The sequence below is a fragment of the Acartia tonsa genome, chromosome 2 (assembly GCF_053477335.1).
Source record: "Acartia tonsa isolate MP-2025a chromosome 2, ASM5347733v1, whole genome shotgun sequence".
Taxonomy (NCBI): Eukaryota; Metazoa; Arthropoda; class Copepoda; order Calanoida; family Acartiidae; genus Acartia; species Acartia tonsa.
In genome coordinates, this window is record NC_137261.1 from 16,194,501 (window position 1) to 16,221,225 (window position 26,725).

General features: G+C 32.1%; 1 protein-coding gene across 2 annotated transcripts in view; it reads right to left on the minus strand.

The window, feature by feature from the left end:
- Window positions 1–19,360: 19,360 nt before the first annotated feature.
- The window catches only part of LOC145305688 (neurotrimin-like), a 47,290-nt gene continuing 39,925 nt past the window's right edge, over window positions 19,361–26,725 (minus strand). Inside the window, exons 12-16 of one of the 2 annotated variants that reach the window (XM_080147409.1) lie at window positions 26,419–26,527; window positions 25,362–25,432; window positions 24,623–24,653; window positions 22,217–22,291; window positions 19,361–21,377 (exon numbers count right to left, since the gene is read on the minus strand). In XM_080147409.1, the coding sequence (XP_080003535.1) occupies window positions 21,286–21,377; window positions 22,217–22,291; window positions 24,623–24,653; window positions 25,362–25,432; window positions 26,419–26,527 (378 nt within the window). In that variant the 3' untranslated portion in view covers window positions 19,361–21,285. Of the gene's footprint in view, window positions 21,378–22,216; window positions 22,292–24,616; window positions 24,654–25,361; window positions 25,433–26,418; window positions 26,528–26,725 lie in introns of both variants that reach the window. The other variant, XM_080147402.1, reaches the window with a different exon arrangement.

Consider the following 26,725-nt stretch of genomic DNA (forward strand, 5'->3'; position numbering starts at 1 on the left):
TACAAATAAGTGAAGGGGGGTTCTGTGGTCGCAAGGCACTTTCAGGGGAAACCACTATATTATCGTAAGCTTTTTGGATTTTAGCAATGATATTGTTTGCATTGTGGATGTTTAGGTGCACACGCATTCACTTACACAAACACACACACACACACAGATATACATACACACACACTATTGTACTTGATATAAGTTTACTTTTACTAAAACAATATTTTCATAGGAAGGCATTATTTTTTTTTCTCTCTAATCTGAATACTCTCTTGCAGTTCATTTACTTCATAATTGTACAGTAATGTTAGGAATGCCTTGCAATAGTATAGTGCGATCAATCATATAATAAAGTAAAAGCATCTTTGTCTGTGTATCTGTCTGTCGGTCTGTACCGAAGGATCTCGCTTACAGCTGAACCTATATGATTCTCCTTTACAGGGCAGCGTGTCATAGGTCCTAGAAAGGTTTATATATAATATTTTGGGAGAAGGGTACCCCCACCCTTCAAAGAGAAATCACCCCTCAATCAAAAATAAAAAATGTAGTAAATAAAGGTTAAAATGATTTAACAATTGTTATAGTCAAATGCTGTGCTAATGTCAAGCTTACAATTAATTAGCCCATAAGAATGATAAAATAATAATATAAGGATCATAGGGGATTATGCAATAGAAATAATTCAAGATCCCTTTTCTAGGTAATATTAAAGGTGAAAAAGTATAAAAATTGCAAGTTTGTACCATACAATCTTAATTTAGTAAAAGTTCCCAAAGTTTTAAGAAAAACAGTGAGAGAATTTTGATATTTTCATACAAATTTAACAAAATTAAAATCCGAACGTTATTTATCCATAAGTCACATTTCATGGACTGACAGAAACACTGACGGACAAACGGACAGACAAAGTGAATTTATAGAGTAGCTTTGCTACTGATAACCATTTTTATGAATATAAAAAAATCTTTTTCCAAATCCTTGATAATGAAAATGTGTTTTTCTCCAAAAGATTTGTCCACTAGAATTAGAGATGTGATAAAAGGACAATCCTAGTCTATTATTTACTTAAATTTCAACAGAAGGCACAATAAGACAATTTTGGTTTCATTTTAAATATATGTTTGTCGACAAAGACCAAAGTGTATAAAATCAGCATAAAAAAGAGATGGATAATCCCTCATTTTTATGACGTCACATGGCTGATTTATTAGACACTACCAGCTTTTTATCACTTCACCGCTTTATTGTTCAATTTTCTTATTGTTATTTCCATTAAGATTAATTTTTGATTTTTGACCAAATTCTTAATTAAAGAGTTACCCTTTAGAAGATAAAATAAGAAAGAGAGAGAGAGAGAGAGAGATAGAAGAGTAAGGGAGGGAAGAGAGAGAGAGAGAGAGAGATAGAAGAGTAAGGGAGGGAAGAGAGAGAGAGAGAGAGAGAAAATGAACATAGAAAGAGAGAGAGAGAGAGAGAGAGAGAGAGAGAGAGAGAGAGAGAGAGAGAGAGAGAGAGAGAGAGAGAGAGAGAGAGAGAAGAGAGAGAGAGAGAATGAGAGAGAGAATGAGAGAGAGAGAGAGAGAGAGAGAGAGGTGTAAACCTTTGATCCCGTGTTCTAGTGATCTAAACTTGATTATAAACAAACACAGAACTGTCCAAATATGAACATATTGTGTTACAGTTTCTACAAAACAACTGAAAAAAGATACACAATTTTACCCCTTCTGTAGATTAAAATTAGTTGTTGAAACGTTTGAACACTCAACGTTATGAATCAACCAATCAAAATTCACAAAAGTCCCCAAAATTGTTAAGCCAAACGAATAAGAAAATGTGATTAAAAACTTTGGGGACTAGTATAATAAACAGCTCATTGTCCCCTCTCTCTCTGTCGTTCCCCTGATCTATATGCAATACAAATTAGCATTCGACAGTTCATATTCATTGGGAAGTAAAAAAAGCTGCTGATTATTTTTATATCTTAATAGCGGCTGCGCCCCTAGCACCTAGGGGCTCTATATTCAAAGGTTTATAGATGGGGCAGAAAAATAGCCGAAAACCATCGCAAGGCTTAAATTTTAAAACAAATAGCTTACAACAATCCAAGGACCAATGTAAAAAGAGAACACTCTATTAGTTTAGTAGATATTGAGATCTTAAGCTTCAGACAAAGAAAATTCGAATCTGTTCGAACTTTAAGGTACAGGCTAGAAAAAAAGGCTTTAAATTATATAAAGAATCCAATCTAAAAATGACATATCCTAAAACTCGGCTTTCCCAAAATGAATAAATCAAACGGTTCAGTAGTTATCAAATGTTAAGTTTTATACAAAAAAACTCACTACTTTTAATTATTTTGATAATTGTCATACTATTTTGAGTTTAGCAACGCGGTTCCTTTCAATTTTAAATATGACAAAAAATATTTTAGCCTTTGAGTAAAAACATATATTCTTCTCTGTCTCTTCTGTTTAAAAGATTTTTTTGGACAGAAAGAAATATTATTTCATTTTTGACCTAAACATTTTGATTTTATTTTGTACTGGGTATATTAACTTTGTAAAATTTATAACGTGAAAATCTAGGAATCGATCTAGCACCTCAACCCCTTAGCAAATCTAAATGGAACTTTTTGGGGTAATGTAAAATGTGAACCCGAAAAATATCAGCCGTCTTTCTCGAATAGGTGCAAAGAAAACCATGAAAACTTGAAAATCTAGAAATCGATCTAGTAACCCAAATAATAGACAGATGGACTAAACAATGTATAGATTAGATGGCATATGTCATAGGAATATACACTAAAAATTTCAGCTATCTATCTTGAATAGGAGCCGAGAAAATCACGTTTCCCCCAAAACGTTTCTTACGGACAAACGGACAGACGGACATTTCAAATTATAGAGTAGCTTCGCTACTAAAAAACTATAAATCTAACCTTGAATGACCACATGGAAATAAAAGCAAAAAAGGTTTTATTTCCCATGGAAGTAGGGGACATTGGGATATTTATTACACTAGTCCCCAAAGTTTTATTATAACGTTTACTTATTCATTGGCTCAACAACTTTGGGTACTTACTTTTACCACTAATTGTAGTTTACAGAAGGGTTTATCATCATTGGGGTTGTACATTTATTTATCATCCATTGTCTTATCCCATTAGATCCCTGTTAATTTCCCCTTCTTGCTAATAAATATCATGTTCCTTTAAAAAGGTTGTCACTAATATTGGATAATGGTTTGTGTATCAATCTTATAATTTTACCAATAAAAATACCACAACTTCCTAGAAATCTGTCTAATATTTCCTCTAAGTACTAGACTTATTAATTTTAGACTCGTTTATAAGTTAAGAATTCAGGAAGCTAGTAAAAGTGGCGGTACAGATTATGACGTCAAAGAAAATAATCAATTAGAGGCCACTTTAAATTTCACCATGGTAAATAACAGTGTATACTGGCCTCTCATTGGTTAATTTTTTTTACGTCATAATCTGTGCCGCCACTTTTACTAGCTTCAGAATTCATCTATAATAATCCTATTACATAAAATAGTAAGGTTTTTTTGTCTGAAGCTTAAGATCTTAAAAACCACTGAACTGATTGAGTACTCTATTTCAGGTAAGCTTCACATAGGTCCTGTGATGGTTTTGGGCTATTCTTTTTTCCGTTTTAAGATTTTAGGATGGTTTTAAGCTAATTAGTTAATTTTAAGCTAGTTAGATGCTAAGGGCGTAGCCACTAGTATAATATAAACTGGTAAATTTTTTTTTAATTTTGTGTTTTTTGTTAGTACTAAACCGATTGATTTTTTAGATTTTTGTTTGAAAATTTAAGTCATTGGATGGTTTTAGTATATAGTTATACCACCCTCCTTATCTTTTAATATAAAGTAGTAAAGTTTTTTATCTGAGTCTAAATATCTCGGAAATTACTTGTTCGAATAGGTTGTAATTTTCAGGGATGCTTTTTAAATGTCCTAAAGTATGACGATGTATGTCTGTATGTTTCTATCAATCAATAAATCCTATTGATGAATTACAAATTATGTTCTTTTTACTAATAAAATAATCCTTTTTAATTTTTATTAAGTAGGCTAAAAAGATCACTCTAAATTTCACTGAAAGTTTCTTTCACAAGTATTTATTTTATTTCATTTAAGTTGAAGAAAAATGTCCTTAATGTAATTTTGGAGCTTTTTTTCTAAGTATTTTTTACTTTAAGAATATTTTAAAATCTTCTTTTTTTGACAATTCAAAATGTTGAGCTTCGAAGTTTTATATTCAGTTTTGAGTTTTTTTTTTGTTGTTGTAAATAAATGTAAAGAAAAGTGCAAGCTAGCCCTTTCATAATGTTAAATTTTCTATAAAGTCTGTATAAAATTAATAAATTGTTAGACTGTAATAAAGTGTAAACTATTACTGCAGATTCGTGTCATAACACTTCCTATACCAAGAATGACAGGGGACAATGGGCTGTTTATTACACTAGTCCCCAAAGTTTTATAATACCGTTTTCTTGTTCATTGGCTTAACAACTTTGGGGACTTTTGATGAATTTTTATTTGTTTATTCATTATGTTGAGTGGCCAAACGTTTCAACCACTAACTTTAATCTACAGAAGGGGTAATTTTGTGTGTAATCATTGGGGGATATTCATCAAATTAGCAACCACTGTTTTATCCCTGAAAATCCCTGCATAAGACTACCTATACCTAACACAGGATTCCAGGGCTTGGCAGCCGCATTCAGAAAATCCACGACTCAAAATTGATAAACCTATAATAAGGATAATGTCTTTTTACCACGGTGGGACTGCCGAGCCCTGGACAAAAACACGTCGTCTGTCCCTGAACAATTGAACATTACGGATGCACCATAAATAAGATTAAAAAATTCAAACGAATCTTACACTTTTAGAAGTTTGATTTTTTCTTAATACTTGGAAATCAATAAAGCAACTAAAAGATTTGAATTAAAAACTTTTTAAAATAAAATTTCAAAATGACTGCAGAATAATATTAAATAATATGAGGATTTATTATTCTTTTAACCGTTTTCGCCTTCCTGCAACACGATATTTACATTAAAACATGGATTACAACATCCATAAAAGCGAAGCTCTGAAATGGTAGGACAAACGAAGTCAAAAGTTTACGCAATAATTCGAAAGCTTCTATTCCCTTTGTTTATATTTTAATTAAAATGTTTGTTATGAAAATTAGGAAACTACTCTAAAAGTAATGCAATCCAACTTATCCAATTAATTTAATATTGCCTTTCGCGATCCTGTATTCAATATTAATTCTAAATGTCCGTCTAATAATAAAGATTTCTCAGATAAGTTACCATCTACTCTATAATTGATTAAGTCTGGCTTCCTCAGAAGAAAAGGGATGTTATTAGAGTAGAATTTTATATTATAAATAATTAACCAGCGACCTAGGCTGATCGTCGGCGGTGAGGTGGTAGGATCGAATCATGGTTTAACACTTCGTCATAAATAAAGATGTTAAAAAAGGTTCTTTGCTAAGTCAGGTGCGTTACATTAACAGTTTAATTAGTAAAGGGAATGCCTTGGCACAACTTATTTCCTTGCACAGTTGGGACTTTCAGGCAAAGGTCGTGCAATGAAAGAGTTGGTTGTCGGATGAGTGTTACTTAACCTAACGCCCCGGGTGTTTGGACAGAGAGATTTCGCTCCGCTTACAGCCTCGTTTATATGAGGTTATTCATGGATAACATAAATAATTTTTATAGGGCAAAAGGTGTTTTCCTATCGTTATATTTTTTGTGAGTTAGGTTTGGCACTTACCTAAACATGGCCTAAAACCTGTAGAAACCAACTCAATCGTTCTCTGGATATGCCTCAACAAACAGATACTTTATTGTATATAATTCAGATTAAGGTATTAAAATACAATTTACTTTTAAAACAAGGTAAAAAAATTCTTTTAAAAATCTGATACATATGTATTTGCATGTATAACCAGGAATCTAAAGGGATAAGACAATGGCCGATAAATTGCAGTACATCCCCAATGATGATACACAAAATTGCCCTTTCTGTAGATTAAAATAACGTTTGACACTCAATTTAATAAATTAACCAATCAAAATTCAATCAACACAGTTGTTTAAGCCAACGATTAAGAAAACGGTATTACAAAACTTTGGGGACTAGTGTAATAAACAGCCTAATGTCCCCTCCCTCCCTGGTGTATGTATAACCCTCTTTGCCTTTTATTTTATTTATTTAATTTGTATATGGATGAATGATAAATTGTTTCTGGGTAAAAAGTAGATATTCAATATGTTGCCAGCAGAGAGAGCAGGGCACCAGGGAGGAAGAGGACAATGTTGCCAGCAGGGAGAGCAGGGCACCAGGGAGGAGGGGACTAAGTTGCCAGCAGAGAGAGCAGGGCACCAGGGAGGGAGGGGACAATGTTACCAGCAGAGAGAGCAGGGCACCAGGGAGGGAGGGGACAATGTTGCCAGCAGAGAGAGCAGGACACCAGGGAGGAGGGTACAATGTTGCCAGCAGAGAGAGCAGGGCACCAGGGAGGAGGGGACAATGTTGCCAGCAGAGAGAGCAGGGCACCAGGGAGGAGGGGACTAAGTTGCCAGCAGAGAGAGCAGGGCACCAGGGAGGAGGGGACTAAGTTGCCAGCAGAGAGAGCAGGGCACCAGGGAGGAGGGGACTAAGTTGCCAGCAGAGAGAGCAGGGCACCAGGGAGGAGGGTACAATGTTGCCAGCAGAGAGAGCAGGGCACCAGGGAGGAGGGGACTAAGTTGCCAGCAGAGAGAGCAGGACACCAGGGAGGAGGGTACAATGTTGCCAGCAGAGAGAGCAGGGCACCAGGGAGGGAGGGGACAATGGGTTGTTTATTACACTAGTCCCCAAAGTTTTATAATAATGGTTTCTTACTCGTTGGCTCAACAAACTTGGAGACTTTTAAGATTTTTGATGGGTTGGTTGATTTAGATAGAGATGTACATCAATTTATCAGCCATTGTCTTAACCCTTTAGATCCCTGGCAGGGCACGGCTTTCAAACATTTTCCTCTATTTTGCTCATTCAAAAAGAACAAAAGTAGGACAATTATGTCCATATGTAACGCAGCAATAACAAGCTAAAAACAAATTATTATGACTTAAAACGCGGGATTCTTCTTCGATTTTGAAGTGATCATCTAGAGAATATCAAGTAAAGATACTAGGTTAAGTAACATTAAAAAAACCCAACCCTTTGATTGCACGACCATTGTCTGAGAAATCGCAACTATGCATGGCAATGAGTTGCATCTGTTTATTAATTGCACTCTAAATAATTTTGTCACTCAACTGACATAGCAGCAGAAGGATCCATTTTGGACGTCTTTAGTTATGACGCAGTGTCGAGCCGAGATTCGTTCCTTTCACCGATACGATCCTTTGGTTACAGACTGTTATGATATTAGGTGGATAAAGTTTGGTTAAAAGCAGCTACACTTCTGAAACACTGGTCCCCAAAGTTTTAAATAACGTTTTTTTTCTCGTTTAATTAACAACTTTTTCTAAATTTTGATTAGTTGGTTTATAAAGTTGAGTGTTGAAACTTTCAACCACTAATTTTAATCAACATAAGGGGTAATTTTGTGTGTCATCATTAGGTATATCAATTCATCGGCCATTATCGGCCCTTAAGATCCCTGAAAATATCCAATCTATGTTAAAATCATTTAAGACAAATTGTTTAAAAACTGACTCTAAGACAGCAGGAAAGTTGTTGCTTGAAAGATTGAATTTTTTTTTTGAAAGTTTTGGTTAATCTTAATAATTTATAAATCATGCCTTAAACGGTAACGATGTCCTAATCAATAAAAATAATTTTTATTTTACGGTTTTGAATTATGACAGATTAGAATTTCTCACGACAAATACAAGGCTTCACTGTTTGATAAACAATCTGTAATCGGTACAGCAACAAACGAGCTATTTAGTTACACTGAAATAAGCACAACAAATTTACTCACAATTTTGATTTGACTCCTATTCATTTATATTATGATTATTTAGTTCTGGCACTATACAAGTGGTAATGTCCATTTGTCCTACCGTTTCAGAGCTTCGCTTTTATGGAGGTTGTCATCCTTGTTTAGCATTATACAGACATCCTATTTTTTATACTTTCAGCTGCACCCCTGGAATCCAGGAATTTAGCAGAAAAATAGCCAAAAACCTTCCCATGGCTTAAATCTAATAATAAAAAAGTCTAAAAATCAATTATTGAAATCTCTACTTAATAAATATAATAAAAAAAAATATATAATAAGAATGACTTTTGATTATGAACAAAGTCTTTTCAAAAGCAAACAAAATTTCTGAATAAAAATAAATTTATAATTTTTTTTATTTTTCTATTAACGAATCGAAATTGATTAATATCCGCTGGATTAGAACCAGCTCTTAGCTATACTGAAAACTTATGTAAAGTATCGTATTACAGACAATTCCCCATAAATATTAAATTGTTAGCCCTGGCCTTCGTCCGGTCGTTTCTATTTAATTTGATATGATTTCTCATTTTAATATCTACGGAAAGCTGTCTATAATACGATTTTATAAATAACTATTTTTCTGTAAATATATTTCCTCTTGTAACAAAATCTAACCAGAAAATTTGACAAACAAAGAAATCAAACAAGATTAAACAGAGCTTGATCTTTAAATCATTTTAGTGGTGAATCAGATCGGGGTGCGCGAAATTTCAGCCAATCACAGCGCGGCATTTTAAAAACCCCGATCTAAATCACCATTAAAATGATTTAAAGAACCAGCTCTGTATAATTCTAATACCAAATAATATAAATACAGTAATAATTTAAGGACCTAGATTTATTGTGAGAAAGGAACTGTAATGTTTTAGGAAAAATAAATGGCAGTTAACTTGATCCTATAATATAAAGTTGAAAGTTTTTTTTTGTTTGTAGCGAAGAATCTCGCTAACTAACGAACCAATATTGTTCTCCTTTACAGGGCAGCTGATTCATCGAATTCAACTCCCCACTCCTCAAGTGCCCCTAGAGGCCTCTAGGGGGAGTAGCTGCTATTAAATAATATTGAAAAGTTTAGATATAAATGATGATTTAAAGAGTATGGTATCTTTGATGTGTGGACAGTAAAGTCTAAATCTGAAATATTAACAACTACAACAAATCTACTGGACAGCTTATTCTATCCAGGATAGAAAGAGTAAGATATACTTGCGGTCACGCCTCTAGCGGCGTCTAGGTGCAGTTTAGGTTTTGTTGAATTGAATTTGACCCCTCTAGTTTTAGTAACAAAAAGAAAAAGTACAGTCAAAAACAAATATTTTTTTGTTAAAAACCTTCCTGGGACTTACCTTGAGAAGCTACCGTGTAATTAAAGGAGAACCATATCGATTCTTTGGTACACACAATCATACTGTTACTTTATTATTGATTGAAAGGTTACAAAGGAATGCAACAAAAATACCCTTAAATGACATGTATTGTTTAATATACCTTTGAAATAAATGTTTTCCTTATGTAATTTTTGTAATATAAACTAATAAGCAGTTTGAACTTAACAAAGCAGTTGATCGACAATAATGACACAATCCTTAAGCAGAAAGAAATGTCTCCTAATTTGTTCAAACACCCAGGATATTAGTTAAGTAACACCCATCATACAACCAACTTGATTACACGATCTTTATCTGAGAAGTCATACTGTGCATTGTAATGTGTTGCACCTATTATGGGTCAAGGAATTTCCTCTAACTATTAACATCGCGCACCTGACATAGTAGCAGTATGACGCGGTGTTAAGCGGAGATTCGAACCTAACACCTCTCCGACGACGAGCGAATCCGCTAAGTGTTGAGCCATGGTCGCGGGTCTATCCTAGTTATCTATTAATTTTTGTAGTATTTTCAATGCATCTTTTTTATTTGATAATTAATACTGGCTGGCATTATTTGAAGCCCCCCCCCCCCTCAATCACCCCCGGAATAGGGTTAAGTAAATTTCCTGATAAATATTTAACATTAACAAATATGGAACAACAATATTTTTGATAGTCCTTAAAAATATACGGCTCAAAATGTAGAAAAGCATTACTTTTAAAAATCTTAAATTATTGATCATAATTTCAGGATCATGGATTCAGGATTTCCATAGTAGTTTTGATAGTTTATTTTAGGTGTTAACGATTGCCCCACAGGGCTAGGAAATTGGCCCCGAATAGAAATAGAAGAAAAGCTAGATCTTTTTCTTACCATGATCCAAATATTATTATATGTTTATTACACAAACATATTACAAAAAAATCATAAAATGTTTATCGTCCTACCTGAGGCTAACATGTATATTCTGATATACAAATCTTTTAGAAATCATAATTCTAATCTGTCTAAACATAATTTCCTCTCGCACAATTCAAATTTTAACAAGTTGGATTCTTAAAAAAATTTGGCTGACTCCCCCACTAAAATTAGTGAGGTCCACTAAAAAGTTTTGTGAAAAATCCTCCAAAATCGTATAAAAAATCTACAAAAATTAAATAAAATCATGAAAGGGTTATTAACATAAGATTTTGTTTAATTTTTGTAAATTTTTAATGTGATTTTGGAGGATTTTTTACAAATTGTTTTTTTGTGAGCCTTACTAATTTTTTATAAGGCACACAGTTATGGAATCTCGACCACAAAGATTTTTTTATCCAATCTTGACAAGTGAGGTATTTTTGGAAAAAGGAATATACACAGAAAACGCCTATGTAAATTAGAAAATCCACAGAAATCATATTTGCAAGTTATTTGCAAAAATCTGCAATGTTAATTTGCAAAATTAATTTCATGCCTTAAATGACAGATTTAGAAAAAAATCTTTTTATGAAATGTGTGTATTTATAAGTTTAGAACATACTTAAGGCAAAAAAAATTTCTTTAGTGTTACTTTTTTCACCTTATATATGAAAAAAGCAGTTTCTCACAATTTATGATAAAAAAGGATAGGAACAAAAAATATGTTTTTTCTTGATGTAAACACAATAATTGGCATAAAATCTATCATCCTAGATGTAAAAATAAGATATAGACTCCTTTTTAGAGCAAATATAGTGTAAAAAGTAACCAAGACATTTTTGCAAAGTATTAAAATCTAAAGAAAATAGTTCTTTTTGATTTTGATATACATATCAGATAAATGTATATAAAATTAGTGATCAAAAACTATAAAACAAGTTATAACTTTTATCACCCTATCATTGATTAAAATGCACTTTTAGGTTTACTCATTACCAAAGTTGCACATAAAAACTCTTTTTATTAAGTTATTAAACAAATGTGGTCGAGATTCCATAACTGTGGGCAGTGAGCAAAATAGTTTTTTAAGAATCCACCTCAGGGTTGAAAAAGATAAACACGTTTTTCTTTAAAACTTTAGTGAATATTGCCATAAACACCCCTACAATTAAATCAAAACTGTTCTAAAATCATAAAGCAATTGATATATCTGTCTGTTTAAGAGATTTTAATTTAGACACATAGCACCTCCTAATAAAATTATTGTGATCAATGTAAAACTTCTATGAAAATTGGATGATTTTAGTGGATAAACATACTGGTAGGCAGGTAGATATCCTGTTACTTTTTTATAAAAAAAAGATTATATTACTTTTTTTCTTTATGCTGTTAGCTAGATGATGTTTTATTCTAAGACTTGGGAAACAATTTATTATCCTATTCATATATTTATTCATATTTACACCAGATTAATTCTGATTGTTACTGCCACACTATACACTTCACACAGTATCTCAGTAATTTTCACAACAACTAGAAAGAAAAGAAAAGCAGACAATCAGAAATGGTCTGTTTTGATGGTAATACGTCCAACCTTCGATACGTTAAACAGTAGATGCGACAAATGCTAGAACGACGTAGCGGTACAAAGTATCTGAAAAATGAGCCATGTGACGTAATAAAAACGAGAGATTATCCATCTCTTTTTTAGGGGTTTTCTTTCCCACTCCTCCTCTCATCTCATATTATATCTCATATTATATTACATCACATGGATCATTTTTGACAAAATTTTAACACAATTTGGGCTATGTCGTTCTTGCTGTTTTTTATTTTAAGTAAAGGTCTGCTAATATTATTTTGCTGTACTGTTAAATGTTTATATATTGCTTTCCTTCCTTGCTTTCCATATTGCTACAAACCCTTGAGGCTAATGTGTTATCTATTAGAATAATATAATATAGACTAGTAAGAAACAGGTTTCACTTAACTTTACATATTGATAAATACTTTTAAGGTTAATGTGTTGTCTATTAGAATAATAAAATATAGACCAGTAAAAAACAGGTTTTACTTAACTTTACATATTGCTACAAACCTTTGAGGCTAATGTTTTGTCTATTATAATTATAAAATATAGACTAGTAAGTAACAGGTTTTTACTTAACTTTGAATATAGCTACAAACCCTTGAGGCTAATGTGTTGACTATTAGAATAATATGATATAGACTAGTAAAAAACAGGTTTTTACTTAACTTTGAATATAACTACAAACCCTTGAGGCTAATGGGTTGACTATTAGAATAATATGATATAGACTAGTAAGAAACAGGTTTTTACTTAACTTTGTATATATCTACAAACCCTTGAGGCTAATGGGTTGACTATTAGAATAATGTGATCTAGACTAGTAAGAAACAGGTTTTTACTTAACTTTAAATATAGCTACAAACCCTTGAGGCTAATGTGTTGTCTATTAGAATGATAAAATCTAGACTAGTAAGGAACATGTCTTACTTAACTTTAACTAATATAACAATGCCTGATATGATGTCTATTAGAATCATGAAATGTATCCTAGTATAAAATATAGTTTACTTAACTTCTAAAAAATGAAACATCACCATGAGTCTAATTTGTAGTCTATATTAGAATTTTATATTGTAGACTGGTCAGGAAACCGTTTTCCTTCCTTTCTAGGTCTCTACAAAATCTACACCAATTTGTAATCGATTAGACTTATATAGTATAGACTAGTTTTAACTAACTTTATTCACTGACACAAAAAAGTTGAGCTTAGAGTTTTATTTATTAGACTTAAACAGCAATGTTTTCGAAGCAAATTCTTATTAAAGCATTCAAGTACGTTTTGAAAGGTAATACTTTTAATATCTTTATTTGATATTATAATTTACTGCTTGCCTACTCTATTCTGAACTACTACTATGAGAAGATAGATATCATAAAGCAACAATAATTTAATAAAAAATATTTAGCTTTTCAAACTTTTAAAGTCTTGATAAGACAACATAGGAGAAATATTATTAGTATTTTGAGACAGCGCAAAATGGCACCAAAATATGACGTCATACGATAAAATATCCAATGAATGGCGAGTAAATATTTTACCATTGACCAATTACAATGTATACTGGCCTCTCATTGCACAACTTTATTGTATGACGTCATTTTTTGGTGCCATGTTCACTTAAAGATCTTCTAGATGAGTTAAGAAGTTTGGGAAAACTACAATAAATACAAACAAACACATAATCAGGCATCCTACTACTAATTATTATCAATCTCTTTATTATTTATATATTTCCTATACCAACCTAAAGATACTGTCCAGAAAACTAAATTTAAAAGTATTGTAATTGAAGTTAAGTTTGTTTCTATACTGCATCATTTGGTAGTCATACAAAATATCTGTTTTAGAAATTAGATTTTGCAGGTTCGGCCGCCTCAGCCTTCATAAGTTGGGCAGCTTACAGAAGTCTTACCTCACTGCAAGTCGCGCGGCATACTCTGCAACCCAGAAAGCCTCAAACCTAGCCACAGCCACCAAAGTTTCAAATCAGCCAGTCAAAGCCTCATCCAGTCGTAGTAACCCAAGCCTGTTTTTATCCTCTTTAAGCCTCAGCCACCCTGAGCCTCATTCAGCCTAAGCCACCGTCAGAATACTCGGTTCTTTTGAAGGTTCGCATGAATATTAAATTACTCTATAAATAAATTTTTCGTCAGTCACTTGTTTGTGTACTTGATCCGGAGGGAGGGAACAGTGAGCTGTTTATTACACGGGTCCCCAAAGTTTTTTAATACCGTTTTCTTTTTTGTTGGCATAACAATTTTGGGGACTTTAGTGAATTTTCATTGGTCCGTTTAGTATGGTGAGTGTTCAAACTTTTTAACCCCTAATTTGGTATCTACATAAGCGGTAATTTTGTGTATCATCATTGGGGATGTCCATCAATTTAACGACCATTGTCTTATCCCTTTAAATCCCTGACTTGTAGCACCACTAATGTTTGGTCAGGCAGATAAGTTGAAACAAAATAACACAAATGTAGAATATTAACCAGCTCATAAAACCAGGGACGGGGTACCTGAAGAAAAAAAAGTTTGTTTGCCATTAAAAACAAAAGCTACACAATTAAGGTTAAAAAAATTAAATTTAATTCTAAACAAATAAAATTTTTGAAAAAATTTGATATCCCTTGTCCTTTTATGAAACTTTATATCCACAAGTTTATAAGGGAGGGTAAGAAATTTTGAAACAAAGAATAAAAAAGGTAGAGACAGAAGAAGAGAAGAAAAATTGGGTATAGTCCCTTTCGTGGCAACGTCTCTTAAGAGGCAATTCGTCGTATTTTCATGAAAGCTTTTGAGAGGTTATTTTAGGTTAGGTAAGGCAAGGGCTAGATAATTGGCCCCGCAGGGTTAGATCCCTCCTCAGGGGCTAGAAATAGGAGAAAAGCTACTGTTAAAATACTAAAAAACGGCCCTTAAGAGGCGTTGCCACGTAAGGGACTATACCTGATAAATTTAAGAATAATGAAAAGAAAAGATGCTTTAAACAGACTCTTATACATTGATCAAGGAAATTGATGTTGAAAAACGAATAAATGATCATAGGTTTTACAAAAAAAGCGGTTACCCTGGCCTCCTATCGAATATGAACCACAACAAACTTAAAAGAAAAAAAAATATTGGAAACACTTCCGAAATTATATTTAAAAGTTTCGCGTTTAAAAATATTGTAAATGTTTGATCTTGTGAGAATAAATCAGGGACCGAAAGGGATAAGACAATGGCCGATAAATTGATATTCATCCCCAATGATGATACACAAAATTCCCTCTTTTGTAAACTACAATTATTGAAACGTTTGGACACTCAACTTCATGAATCAGCCAATCAAAACTCATTAAAAGTCCCCAAAGTTGATAAGTCAACGAATAAGAAAACGTGATTAAAAACTTTGGGGACTAGTGTAATAAACAGCCCATTGTTTCCATTCCTTCCTGAAATGAATTGTGATTCACCACCTCACCTTGCCATGTTGCTACTAATTGTTTAACTCTTACAAAAACTCACAGGATTCAATTATTGTCTGAAGGAATTGTAGAGCAGAATTGGGGGGTAGGAGGGCAGTGTGAATCAACCTTTTTAGTCAAGTTTTGGGATGGAAAGAGCTTTAAAGTTTTATAATACGCATTGTCTGCTCATTAAGATCTTTTAAAATGCTGAATTGTTTGAGATCGTCATTAAAGGAAGCTTTACATATCTTCATAGGTGGTTTTAGGCTATCTTATTTAGTATTATAAAGTCTTCGTAATCCCTTGCCACTCCCCCCCCCCCCACTCTTTTTAATATAAAGTCTCTCGATGGCATGGTGGAAGCCCTTGTAAGATATTATCTTAACATATTAATCACTAGCGGGTGAACTCCAAGAATCTAGGAGCTCTATATTTAAAGGAGTAAGGAAATTAGTAAAATAGCCTTAACCAAACTTAGATATAAAAACTAAATAGCCTTAAACCTTCCAAGAACCTATGATAAGCTTCTATAAAATGGAGAACTCAATTAGTTCAGTAATTAATAAAGTCTTAAGCTACAAACAAAAAATCCTTAATTTATGTAATACTAGTAGCTACGCCCCTAAAGGCCTCTAGGGACACTTGAGAAAATTGTTTTTTTTTAAGGGGTTGGTTTTAAAGTGGTTTTAATCTCCCGAAAAGTAGTTTAAAACCTTTCCTGGGGAGATAAGTAGCTGTAAAAGATACCCTTAACTTTTCAGTGGTTAGCGAGATCCTTCGCTACATACAAAAATATCTTACTACTTTATATATTGTAGGATGATTGATATAAGCAGAGAAATCAAATTTCTACCTAGGCATTACGATATAGCACATTATGTCTGGCTATCTGTCTGTAATGCTACCTCTTTCCTTCCATATAAATGGATGTTCATCTGACATATGTATATATTTATTTATTTTCTAGGTATGTATGGTTGATATCATTCTTGTCTTGATAATATACAGCTTTCATAATCAGAGAAGGAGGGGACACTTGTCTTCCATAGTTTTAAAATTACGTTCTCTTATTTTTTGACTTTTGGGGATTTAAGTGAATTTTGATTGGTTGATTTATTAAGTTAAGTCTTCAAACCACCAATCTACAGAAGAGGTATTTTTGTGAATCATAATTGGGGATATACATTAATTTATTGGCCATGTTCTTATCTCTTTACCACTGCTTCATAATTCTGTTGTATGGATACTTGAATCTGAAAACACTGAAAACTCAGATTGAACAAGTTTTACAAGATTTCTCTGCACTAACTCACCTCCTTCACTCCTAACTCTCCCAACTAATATTTGCCAGAGCGCGGGGGCCGGCAGCTGCAATTTATATTAGCAACAGCTGCTGCTATTTTCATAATAGTTCGTAAAATTTTAGAAAATCTAAACTGCAATACAATGCGACTGATAAACAAAACATGGATGACAAAATTTATAAAAGCGAAGCTCTGAAACGGTAGGACAAACGAACATTAACACTTATAGAGTGTCATAACTCATTAATCAGAATATAATTGTATAAAAAAGACGAAAAAATTGTAAGTAAATTTGTTAAAAACTACTGAAATACAGGATAATGTTTAAGGGCACACTTACATTTTTAGGACTTTATTGTAGAGATGCTTCGCTTATAGCATTGTACTTTGTTGATTAGGAATCAGTATTTACTATTACAGGAATCACAAAGTTTGAAATCGATAGAATAACTCTAAAATAACTCTAATTTATCATGCAAAAATTAACAAAGAGAGCTATCCGTTCCGGACAGACGGAAGTACCGACCATAATTATAGAAAAGCTTCGCTTTTAAAAAATTAGCAATAGAATGAAAAGTACTACTTTCATTTTATGTATTCGCAGGATAATTGAAGAGCTTTGATAATTTGTGGCTGGCAACCCCTGGTATTTGGTGTATATATATGAAATCATAAAACCATAGAAGTTGAAAACTTATTATAAGCACACTGCGCCAGATATAACATGTAGGTTGTGAAAATATATAAAAAGTACGACACGCTATTTAGATATTATTTTAGTGGATTAATTACATCTAAATTAGTAAGATGCTGGTATTTCTATTAAATTCTTGTAAATCTCTTTATTAATTTTCGCATTTGTCCCGGCAAGGTTTTAGGCTATGTCTCATGAGTTGTTAGGGGTTCTGTTCAATCACTATAAAGTTATTATTATATGAACTTTCTTGCTTATTTAAAAGTTGATATTTTATAAATATGTTTTAATGCAAATAAAGCATAGAAATGATAGAATACACATTGGTGTTTGTAGGTATTCTGTGTGTATATGTTTGTGTGTGTGCGTGTTTGTATGTTTGTGTGTATGTGTGTATGAGTGTATGTGTGTATGAGTGTATGTGTGTATGTGTGTGTGCGTGTATGTGTGTGTGTGTGTGTGTGTGTGTGTGTGTGTGTGTGTGTGTGTGTGTATGTGTGTGAGTGTGTGTGTGTGGCAGGTGTTGCAAGTAATTACTAATTAGTCCGACATAAACTTACTAACAGCCAAACTTTAAATCCCTTTCAAACAATTCTTGAAAAATAATTTTTCATCTCTTCTCCACACATAGTTTTCATTTATTCAACATTTATGTGGGTAACAACATATTTCACATAAATTGTATATATGCATTTACATTTTATTATGCTTATCGAAAGCGAAGGTTTTCTATAATTAGATTCGGTCCGTCCGTCTGTAGACTTTGCAGGTACAATTTAGTAAGCGTAGCAACTCAACAATCATTACCGGAAAACATTTAAACCATGCCGATTTTTAGATTTTTTTGACAACAACTTTTTATATGATATAGTTATCTCATTCATCTGTTTTGAAAAACATATAAAAAACCCTTACCAATTTACATAATATGACTTAAAGAATTATTTTCATTTAGTCGTCAAAAAACATTGAAATTGATATATTAACAAAACCTATTTCCTTTGCAAAACTAGCGCGCAAACCGTCCCAGTGAAACAATACAAGGCTTCTATGGAAATTTTAAACCAACCTTTCCAGTAGTCTTATATTAAAGCATTAAAATACAAAATGACAATCTACAATGAATATTATATGCAGCTAAGATACCTATGTACTGATTTTTGACTGGTATACCAATATTTTTGGATTTTCAAACAAAAAAGCAGTTCCTTATTTGGAAATGAATTAGAAAAATAATGAAATGGCATTTTTGTGTGTGTTTGTGTTTTGCTTTAGGTTAGGTTATGTTAGGCTATATTGAGTACAGTGTAGCAACGTAAGGTTAGGCCACTGAAAGTATAGGCCCTGTAGGGTTAGGGCTTCCGTAGCGGACAGGCAGACAGAAAACAACACTCCTTATTTAAGGAAAATAATCAAATAGTAAAAAATTACACAAAAAGTGATGAAAATGAAATAAATTGGTGAATGATACTGAAAAGTTGGCTTGTCCCAGCTTATTACAACACAAAGTTGAATTTAATCAATATCTATTTTGGATATGGCTCAATTATAACATGGAATAGTAGTCCACAGAAGAATATTCAGGTTCTACAGAAATACAGAAAAACAAAGCAAAGTACTAAATCTAAAAATTAAGGATGGGGTTGGGGAATTGGAAATTAAAATTTTTGGGGGTAATGTTTATATCATAGAGGTAAGGACATCCAAGCTTTTTTTATTTGGGGTTAGGGGTAAAAAAAAATACAATGTTTTGGGGGTAATTGTTTTTCTTGGGGGTGGGGGAGGGAGGTAATCATCCCTTTATCCCCCCCCACTTGAACGTCCCTTACTTAATATGCAAAAGGCGAAATAAAAAAATTCTTAATAAGGTCCCAAAAACCTTTGATGCTATACTTTTGCTAATTCTATTCCTGTCGGCTGACCGACTTAACCGACTGTAAAACAAAAACGACTTATAGAGTAGTCACTCTTGGCTAAAAATAAAGAAATTACAATAAAATGTTTATTGAATAGGTATAATATAATAATAATATAATTGATGATGATGTAGGTGGTAACAAAATCTTTACGGTGTTCCTTAATATTATCAAGGCAATCTAATGTGACTCTAATCTAATGTTGCTGAACAAAATGTATCAAAAATCAGCCTTGTGACGTCTTTAAAATGAGGGATTATCCATCTCTGTTTTAGGGTTTTTCTTTCTAACTTATTTACCTTTTTATATATTAGTTAATATATTGCAAGAGTGTCATAAAATCCACTTATTCTCGATTTTTTTTCTTAAAAAATAAGTCTATTTCATTCAAAGGCTTAATATTATTTTTTGTAGTCATATCAAATGTCCTGATTACGTTAAGGAACACCGAATCTTTTTTCAAACAACAAACAAATGCAGTATGCATCATATAATATAATATCATCAAGTGCAAAGTAGCATATAGTGCCTAGTAAAAAATTACGTCATACAATACAAATGACCATTTATAGGCCAGTATACATTTTGATTGACAAATGGTAAAATGTATACTGGCCTATCCTTGGTAATTTGTAGTAGGCACTATAAGCTGCTTCAATATAATATCATCAAGTGCAGAAAAGGGGGAAAATTTGGAGTTTCAAAACATTTGGTTCGTATTTACATGGTTTTTAAAGTCTTTTTTTTTTGGAATTTTAAAAATGTTCATTAATATTTTCTTTATTTACATTCTCATTAAAACATAAGAATGGAAATTATTGATAAAAAAATGATTTCATGATGACTTCGAAATCAATCAATATCCGCTGGATTATAACCGGATCTAAGTCATACTTAAAAATTATGTCCAGCATATCGTATTATATCCAGTTTTCTACGATTATAAAAATGTACAATTAAAAGCATTTTTTTAAACCCGTGCCTTCGGCACCTCTTATAATTGTGCATTTTATATCCGCGGAAAGTTGTTTATAATACGATGCGAGAAATAACTATTCTTTAGCCATACCCAAAACTGAAATCTGATGTTTGATTTTACAAATTTCAATAGAATTATAATTCAAAACTGAATCAAATACAAGTATAAAAGTGGTTAAAAATAAACCTAATAGTGCTATGATAATGATTTTTAGAGCGCAGCTACTCTATGTAAGTTGTAGTTGCACAATTACTTTATTTTCCTTGTTTATTAACGGGTATATAATCAAATTATTTACGAAAATTAATTTTTATTTATTAGCATTTATTATCATATTAATTTTTCAGTATGGATTCGAAACCGAACCATATTCGCTGGATTAGAACCGGTTCTCAGCCATACTGAAAAATTATATATAAAATAGTGCTATAGACAATTTTCCACGAATATTAAAATTAAAATCATAAAAAAATTTGAGTCTCATATTTTTCATTTTAATATTCGGTAAACTGTATATAATACGATGCGATTAATAACTATTTTGTTTTGTTATATTTTTTCTCATTCAAATTGTTGTTACCTTGCAATTGCTACGCTATTTATGATCATAGGTCCATGGATTTTACTATTGCTATGTTATTATTAATTATCTTAATAATGATATGAATAATATTATCAACAGAAAGATTATATCCTTCTTCTTTTTCAGCAGAAGCGCGGGAAAGTGTCCTTTGTGACGTCATTATATACGTGTATTATCCACTTCTTTTTTAGGGGTTACCATTCCAACTTCTCCTCTCATTCCTTACTTTTAGACATATTTTTATGACGTCACACATGACACTTTACAGCGCTTCGTTTCAACATCTTTTATCAAACATTTACAGAAAAAAAATCGTCAATCAATATAATTTTTAATAATACACTTTAGATATTAGTAATTTTGGTGATTTTAATCAATAATTCAATCAACTTTGTCTTACACTTAAATGCCATCGACAATTCGTTGTAAATAACCCGTTATGACTAATCAATATTCAATAGAACAGGTTAACAGAAGAAAATAATTGAAAGTATGAATGCTAGTAGAGATATGGTTTGCAGTCTTGAGTTACAACCGGCACTGCTGAAGAACAGATTTCCTGGAAAAGATTTAGATTTTAATACTACTACGCCAGGTGCTTGACATTGATCTTGAGATTAGGGTAAAAAGTCGTGAACTTGTTGGTTGTCTGTTACGGAAACACGCAATCTTGCAGAGATAGAGGGAAAAATGGGTTGTTTATTGCAAAAGTTTTTTGATAACGTTTCATATTTGTCGGCTGAACAACTTTGGAGACTTTAGTGAATTTTTATTGGTTGGTTTATTAAATTGATTGTTTCACTAATTTTACGCTACTGAAGGGGTAATTTTGTGTATTATCATCGGGAATGTACATTGTAAATCATTTATTGAACATTGTCCTTTCCCTTTAGATCCTTGTCAATCTTCACAATAAAGGATTTTCTGGGAAAAAGACAATTGTAATTAATTAACACCCAAGATATGCTAAACAAATCAAACCTGTAATGCAAATTTATAGCTGATAAAGTGTGGAAACCTGTAGTTTGCACTACCTAATTCTTTAAAGTTTGTGAGGTAAAGAATAGGACAACGTGATTAAGGAAATTTACAATCCCATGTGTTTTCTTTAATTGCCTTTATTGAACAAAATTCTTATCAGTGCTTTACCTCAAGTATCATGCGAGTACAGAACACCACCCCAACCTTATTTTAAAATAATTGATTGTATAGGAGCGAGAGTGGGATTATTTTTGTCTATAAAATTTGATCTATTGTAAAATAAAACACGAAAATGAATCATCCCCCCCCCCTCCCCCAACTTCATTTTTAATTAATATTTTTAATTGATATAAAAATAAGAGGTACGGATGTTTAATGCTCACTGGGAACTTTGAGGAAAATGCCCGCCAGTCTTACTTTGAGTTGTAGTTTGGAATCTTGGCTGAACTTTGTTGATGCTCCGATCTTCTGTATCCTTGAATTCATACGAATCTAAATAAAATAACACATTATTTGCGACTATTATGACAATAAAAGTGCTATGGGAAAATCTGACTTTAAACCTTTCCAGGTCCTATGAGAAGATACATTCCAAAACAAGCCATATTTCATGAAGCCATTGACCCCCCCCCCCCCTTCCCATTCCGCACAAAATAGAATTAAACCTAACCAGTGTAGATAAAAAGTTCAATCTCCCGCTATTTTTGAATTTATTATGTCCAATTTGACCTTAAAAATTTTACTTTTATTTCCATTATCTATCTATCTATCTATCTATTAGATGTGAATGTTTTCTCTTTCTGTGATGTATGTAAAGTTAAAGATAGAAAAATAAGCAAAAAAGTTTTCTCTGTGTGATTACCCCATTATCTTCCTTTCAATATTCCCTCAATTCAATATATTCAAACTTTCAATAGGATACTATGGTATAGAACCGAACAAAATTTTACAGTCTCCACATAATAATCCTATTGCCAATTTGTCTGGATATTCTACACAAGAAATTGAAGAAGCATATCTTACATAATAATAGATGCTGTTAAGTTAGGGAATGTTCACAAAAATATATATTTTTGCCAGTAAAACAATGAATACTGGTACCATTGTGTGTTTGTAGACTTTTGAAATAACAGTTTTTTATTCTTATATTCAGAACTCCAGAAGGCGAAAGATATTACATAAAGAAGTTGGTTGAATTAGGCACTATGGAATGTTTCAAAAGTAATCAAAAAAATCCGGGAGGAAATAACAGCTGACTTTTTTGTGTGAACCCATAAGAGATTAATAATGTCTGTGTGTTTGACCAATCAGCGAATATTTTCAGAGTTTAATCCAATAAAACCTTTTATTTTGAATAATCACAGAGCAAATTAAGCCAATAAGAAAACTGGCCTTCAACCAATAGGAACATAATTTTTATTGTTGAAACCAATGAGAGGGGAGATACGGAAAGTGTCATGTGTGACGTCTAAAAAATACACTTAAAAAGGAAGGATGAGAGGAGAAGTGAAAAAAGGAAATACTGATAAAGAGATGGGTTTAGATGTATTTTTATGACATCATTCATGACACTTTCAATATCTCCAATGAGGGGTCAAAATAACATTATAGACGGAAGGCCAAACAAAGTAAAGTACAGAGTAGCTTGACAATACAAATGAGTATAATGAAGCAGTGCCTAATATAATGGTAGTAAGACAGAGTGTCTAAAAAAAATCAGCTATGTGTGATTACATATTATCTTCTCCTCTCATCTCCCTCATTTTTTATGACATCAAATGGCTGATTTTTGAGACACTTTGTCCCACTGCATAAAAGGACGCCATACAATACAAATGACAAATAATAAGCCAATATACATTGTAATTGACCAATGGTAAAAAGTATACTTGCCTATGATTGATCATTTGTAATGTATGACGTAATTTTTTATAAGGCACTGTAAGCTGCTTCAAATATTATTCTTGTTTATGTTTCCAAAACAATTTTACTGTGCAAGGAGAGTTAGAAAGAATTATAGGATTGAAAAACATTTGTGAACTAAATTATGAAAGTTGTTAATTGAAAGATAAGACACACGCTTGTCATAGTTAAAGCACGAAAATGTGTGATTATTATAACTCATTAGGATAAGCTTAGTATTAGTCTTAAGCCTGATATAGGCTATCTTGGAAACATTGAAAGGAAAATCCCTCTACATATAAAAACAAGGATGACAACATCCATAAAAGCAAAGCTCTGAAATGGAAGGACAAACGAACTTGTAGATTGTCAGAACTGAATTAGCAGAATATTAATGCATCAGTAGAAACAATATTTTAAGAAAATTTGTGGCAAAAATGCATAAATAGATGATACTGCTTAAGGACATACTTACATTTTTGGGACTTGTTTATAGAGATGCTTCGCTTATAACATTGTACCTTGTTGTAATAGGAATCAGTTTTCAAAAAATCAGAAGAATCGGATAATTTTAACATACAAAAATTTGTTGTCAAAAAAAGGTAAAAATCAACTTGTTTAAAATGGATGTACGGACATTCTGGTATTGTTTATAGAGTTGCTACGCTTTCTTAATTGTACCTAACTACTATAGGAATCATCAAGCAAAGTTTGGAATTGATAGGACAATTCTAACATGCCCAAATTAACGAAAAAAGCAATCCGTTCCGGATAGATCGTTCCTAATTATAGTAAAGCTTCGCTTTTAAAAATGTGTAAGTAGAGAAAGGGTACAAGACATTGTTCCCTTGGGACATATCCCCTAGAAGCTAGTCAAAACACCTAGCAAAAAAAGTACAAAAAAATGTTATACACCTTTACCTTTTGTATTAACTTGACTGTCATAGTAAACCTGGTGATTTTAGCATCAGTATTAGATTAAATATTATAAAGGAAATGTTGATTTTCTAAATTTTTCCATTTCTAAATTCATTTTATATTTTATTTTTGTTGATGCAATTTATAAATAAGAAAGAAAAAAATGTTCCATGCAATTATCATAAGCATTTTTAAAAATCAAGCAAATTTTTACAATTACTACTAAATACTTTCATGAAATTTTAAAAATCCACTTATTATCAAATGCAGTAAATATCTTATTATTTTAATTTAAAACTGTTATGCCAAAGTTAGAGACAAGTTTTCTGAAAAATAAATATGCTAAAACACTGATGTGAAAAATTAATTATTACTTTAGCAAAAAAAAAAAAAAATAGGGGAAAAGGACACTTTTTAATACAAATTATGATTCGGCAACCATTAAAGTAAAACAGGGCTAAAAGGGCTTTGGTAATAGATTGGGACAGTGGAAAGTGTCATGTGTGGGGTCATAAATATACCTCTATTATCCATCTCTTTTTAGGGGTTTCCTTTCCCACTTCTCCTCTCATCCTTCCTTTTTAGACGAGTTTTTATGACGTCACGCATGACGCTTTCCGCTGTCTTAGCAGATTTATAAAAAAAAACTAAACGAACTGTGCGGGCTTTTTTGACTGCATTTTTTTGTTTATTTTTCAGAAAACTTGGTAGCTTGTTGATAATAATCTAAACTGATGCATGCCTTGTAAGTGATTAATGGGGTAGTTGTAGTGGGCGTGGTGGGGGGTGGTAACGTTGACGGGCGTTTCTTCTCTACAACACAAAAGTATCGTTCAATCATTGATATTTGGTTAAGTTACAAAATACACAAAAATAAACTATTAAAATCTATTGTGTAAATACGACGAAACCCGCTACTTCATTTTCTGCCAATCCTTGATCCCAAAATTTAAATACTTATCTTAAAAATAATGCACTTATTCCTTATGAAACTTTGTTTAATAAAAATTAAATTGTTTATTTGGAATTAAAAGTGCTTACTGCTCGTATCAAAGGGTCGAAAAACTGCCTTAGATATTGCACAATTATTGTATTTTAGACTAAAGCAACGTATTTGATGACCCATAATATAAAGTTTCATTCGCATTTTACCCAATAAACAAACATATACCGAGAGTCTTTAAATACACAAAAAATATTTTTATTCCCTTTATGATAAAATAACCCATCGCATGAAAATATCCTTATAAACTAAATACTGTTCGATCATTATTACCTAAAATATTTAAAATCATTTAATCAAAAATAAAAATTGCATAAGTGCCATATTAATAATTCTTTTTTAAAAAATGCAAAGTGCAAAAAGTGCAATTGAGTTAATAAAACACATCTAATGATTTCTAAAATTTTATTTTACAAATTATGAAAAACAGTTCAAAAAACCTAATTATTATAAAAATAATTTTTCATGTGAAACTTATATACTCTGTTATGATATAAAGTTAAAGTAATTACTGGGTTGATTAGGCAATATATACTAAGCGTACATTCTCTGAAGTCGTCCTAATTGTAGTTTATACATTTTTCTCCAACATTAGAAAATTTAAAATTAAAATAAAAAATTATGGTTTTTTACATTAATAATCGTACTATTTGTCTATAAATGTATTATTGTCTGTTTTTCTCTTTGCATAAAATTTTGAGCTTCGCTTTTATGAATGTTAGCATCGCTTTAGAAATGTTTTTAAACTATTTTGCATAATTTGTAAAGACAAGGTTTTTATTTTTGATTGTCCTACCGTACAGAGTGATAGTTCCATCTGTTTGACCTCTGGGGTTTTTAGCAACACATTTGTACATTCCAAAATCAGCGGAGGCCAGCTTCTCTATGTCCAGGATCATTTCAACCTGCCGATAAGGTCATGAGTCAGGTATTGGGATGGGCTCGGCAGCCGCACGTTAGCCGCAACTAAGCCTCAAATTTTAAACCAGTTTTGATGCTTTGAAACTATTTAAAGAAATAGACTTCTAGCTGGTTTTTAAAACTGGTAGAGGTTGATTTTATCTGAGGCGGGAGATGCGCGGCTGCCGAGCCCAGATATTTAT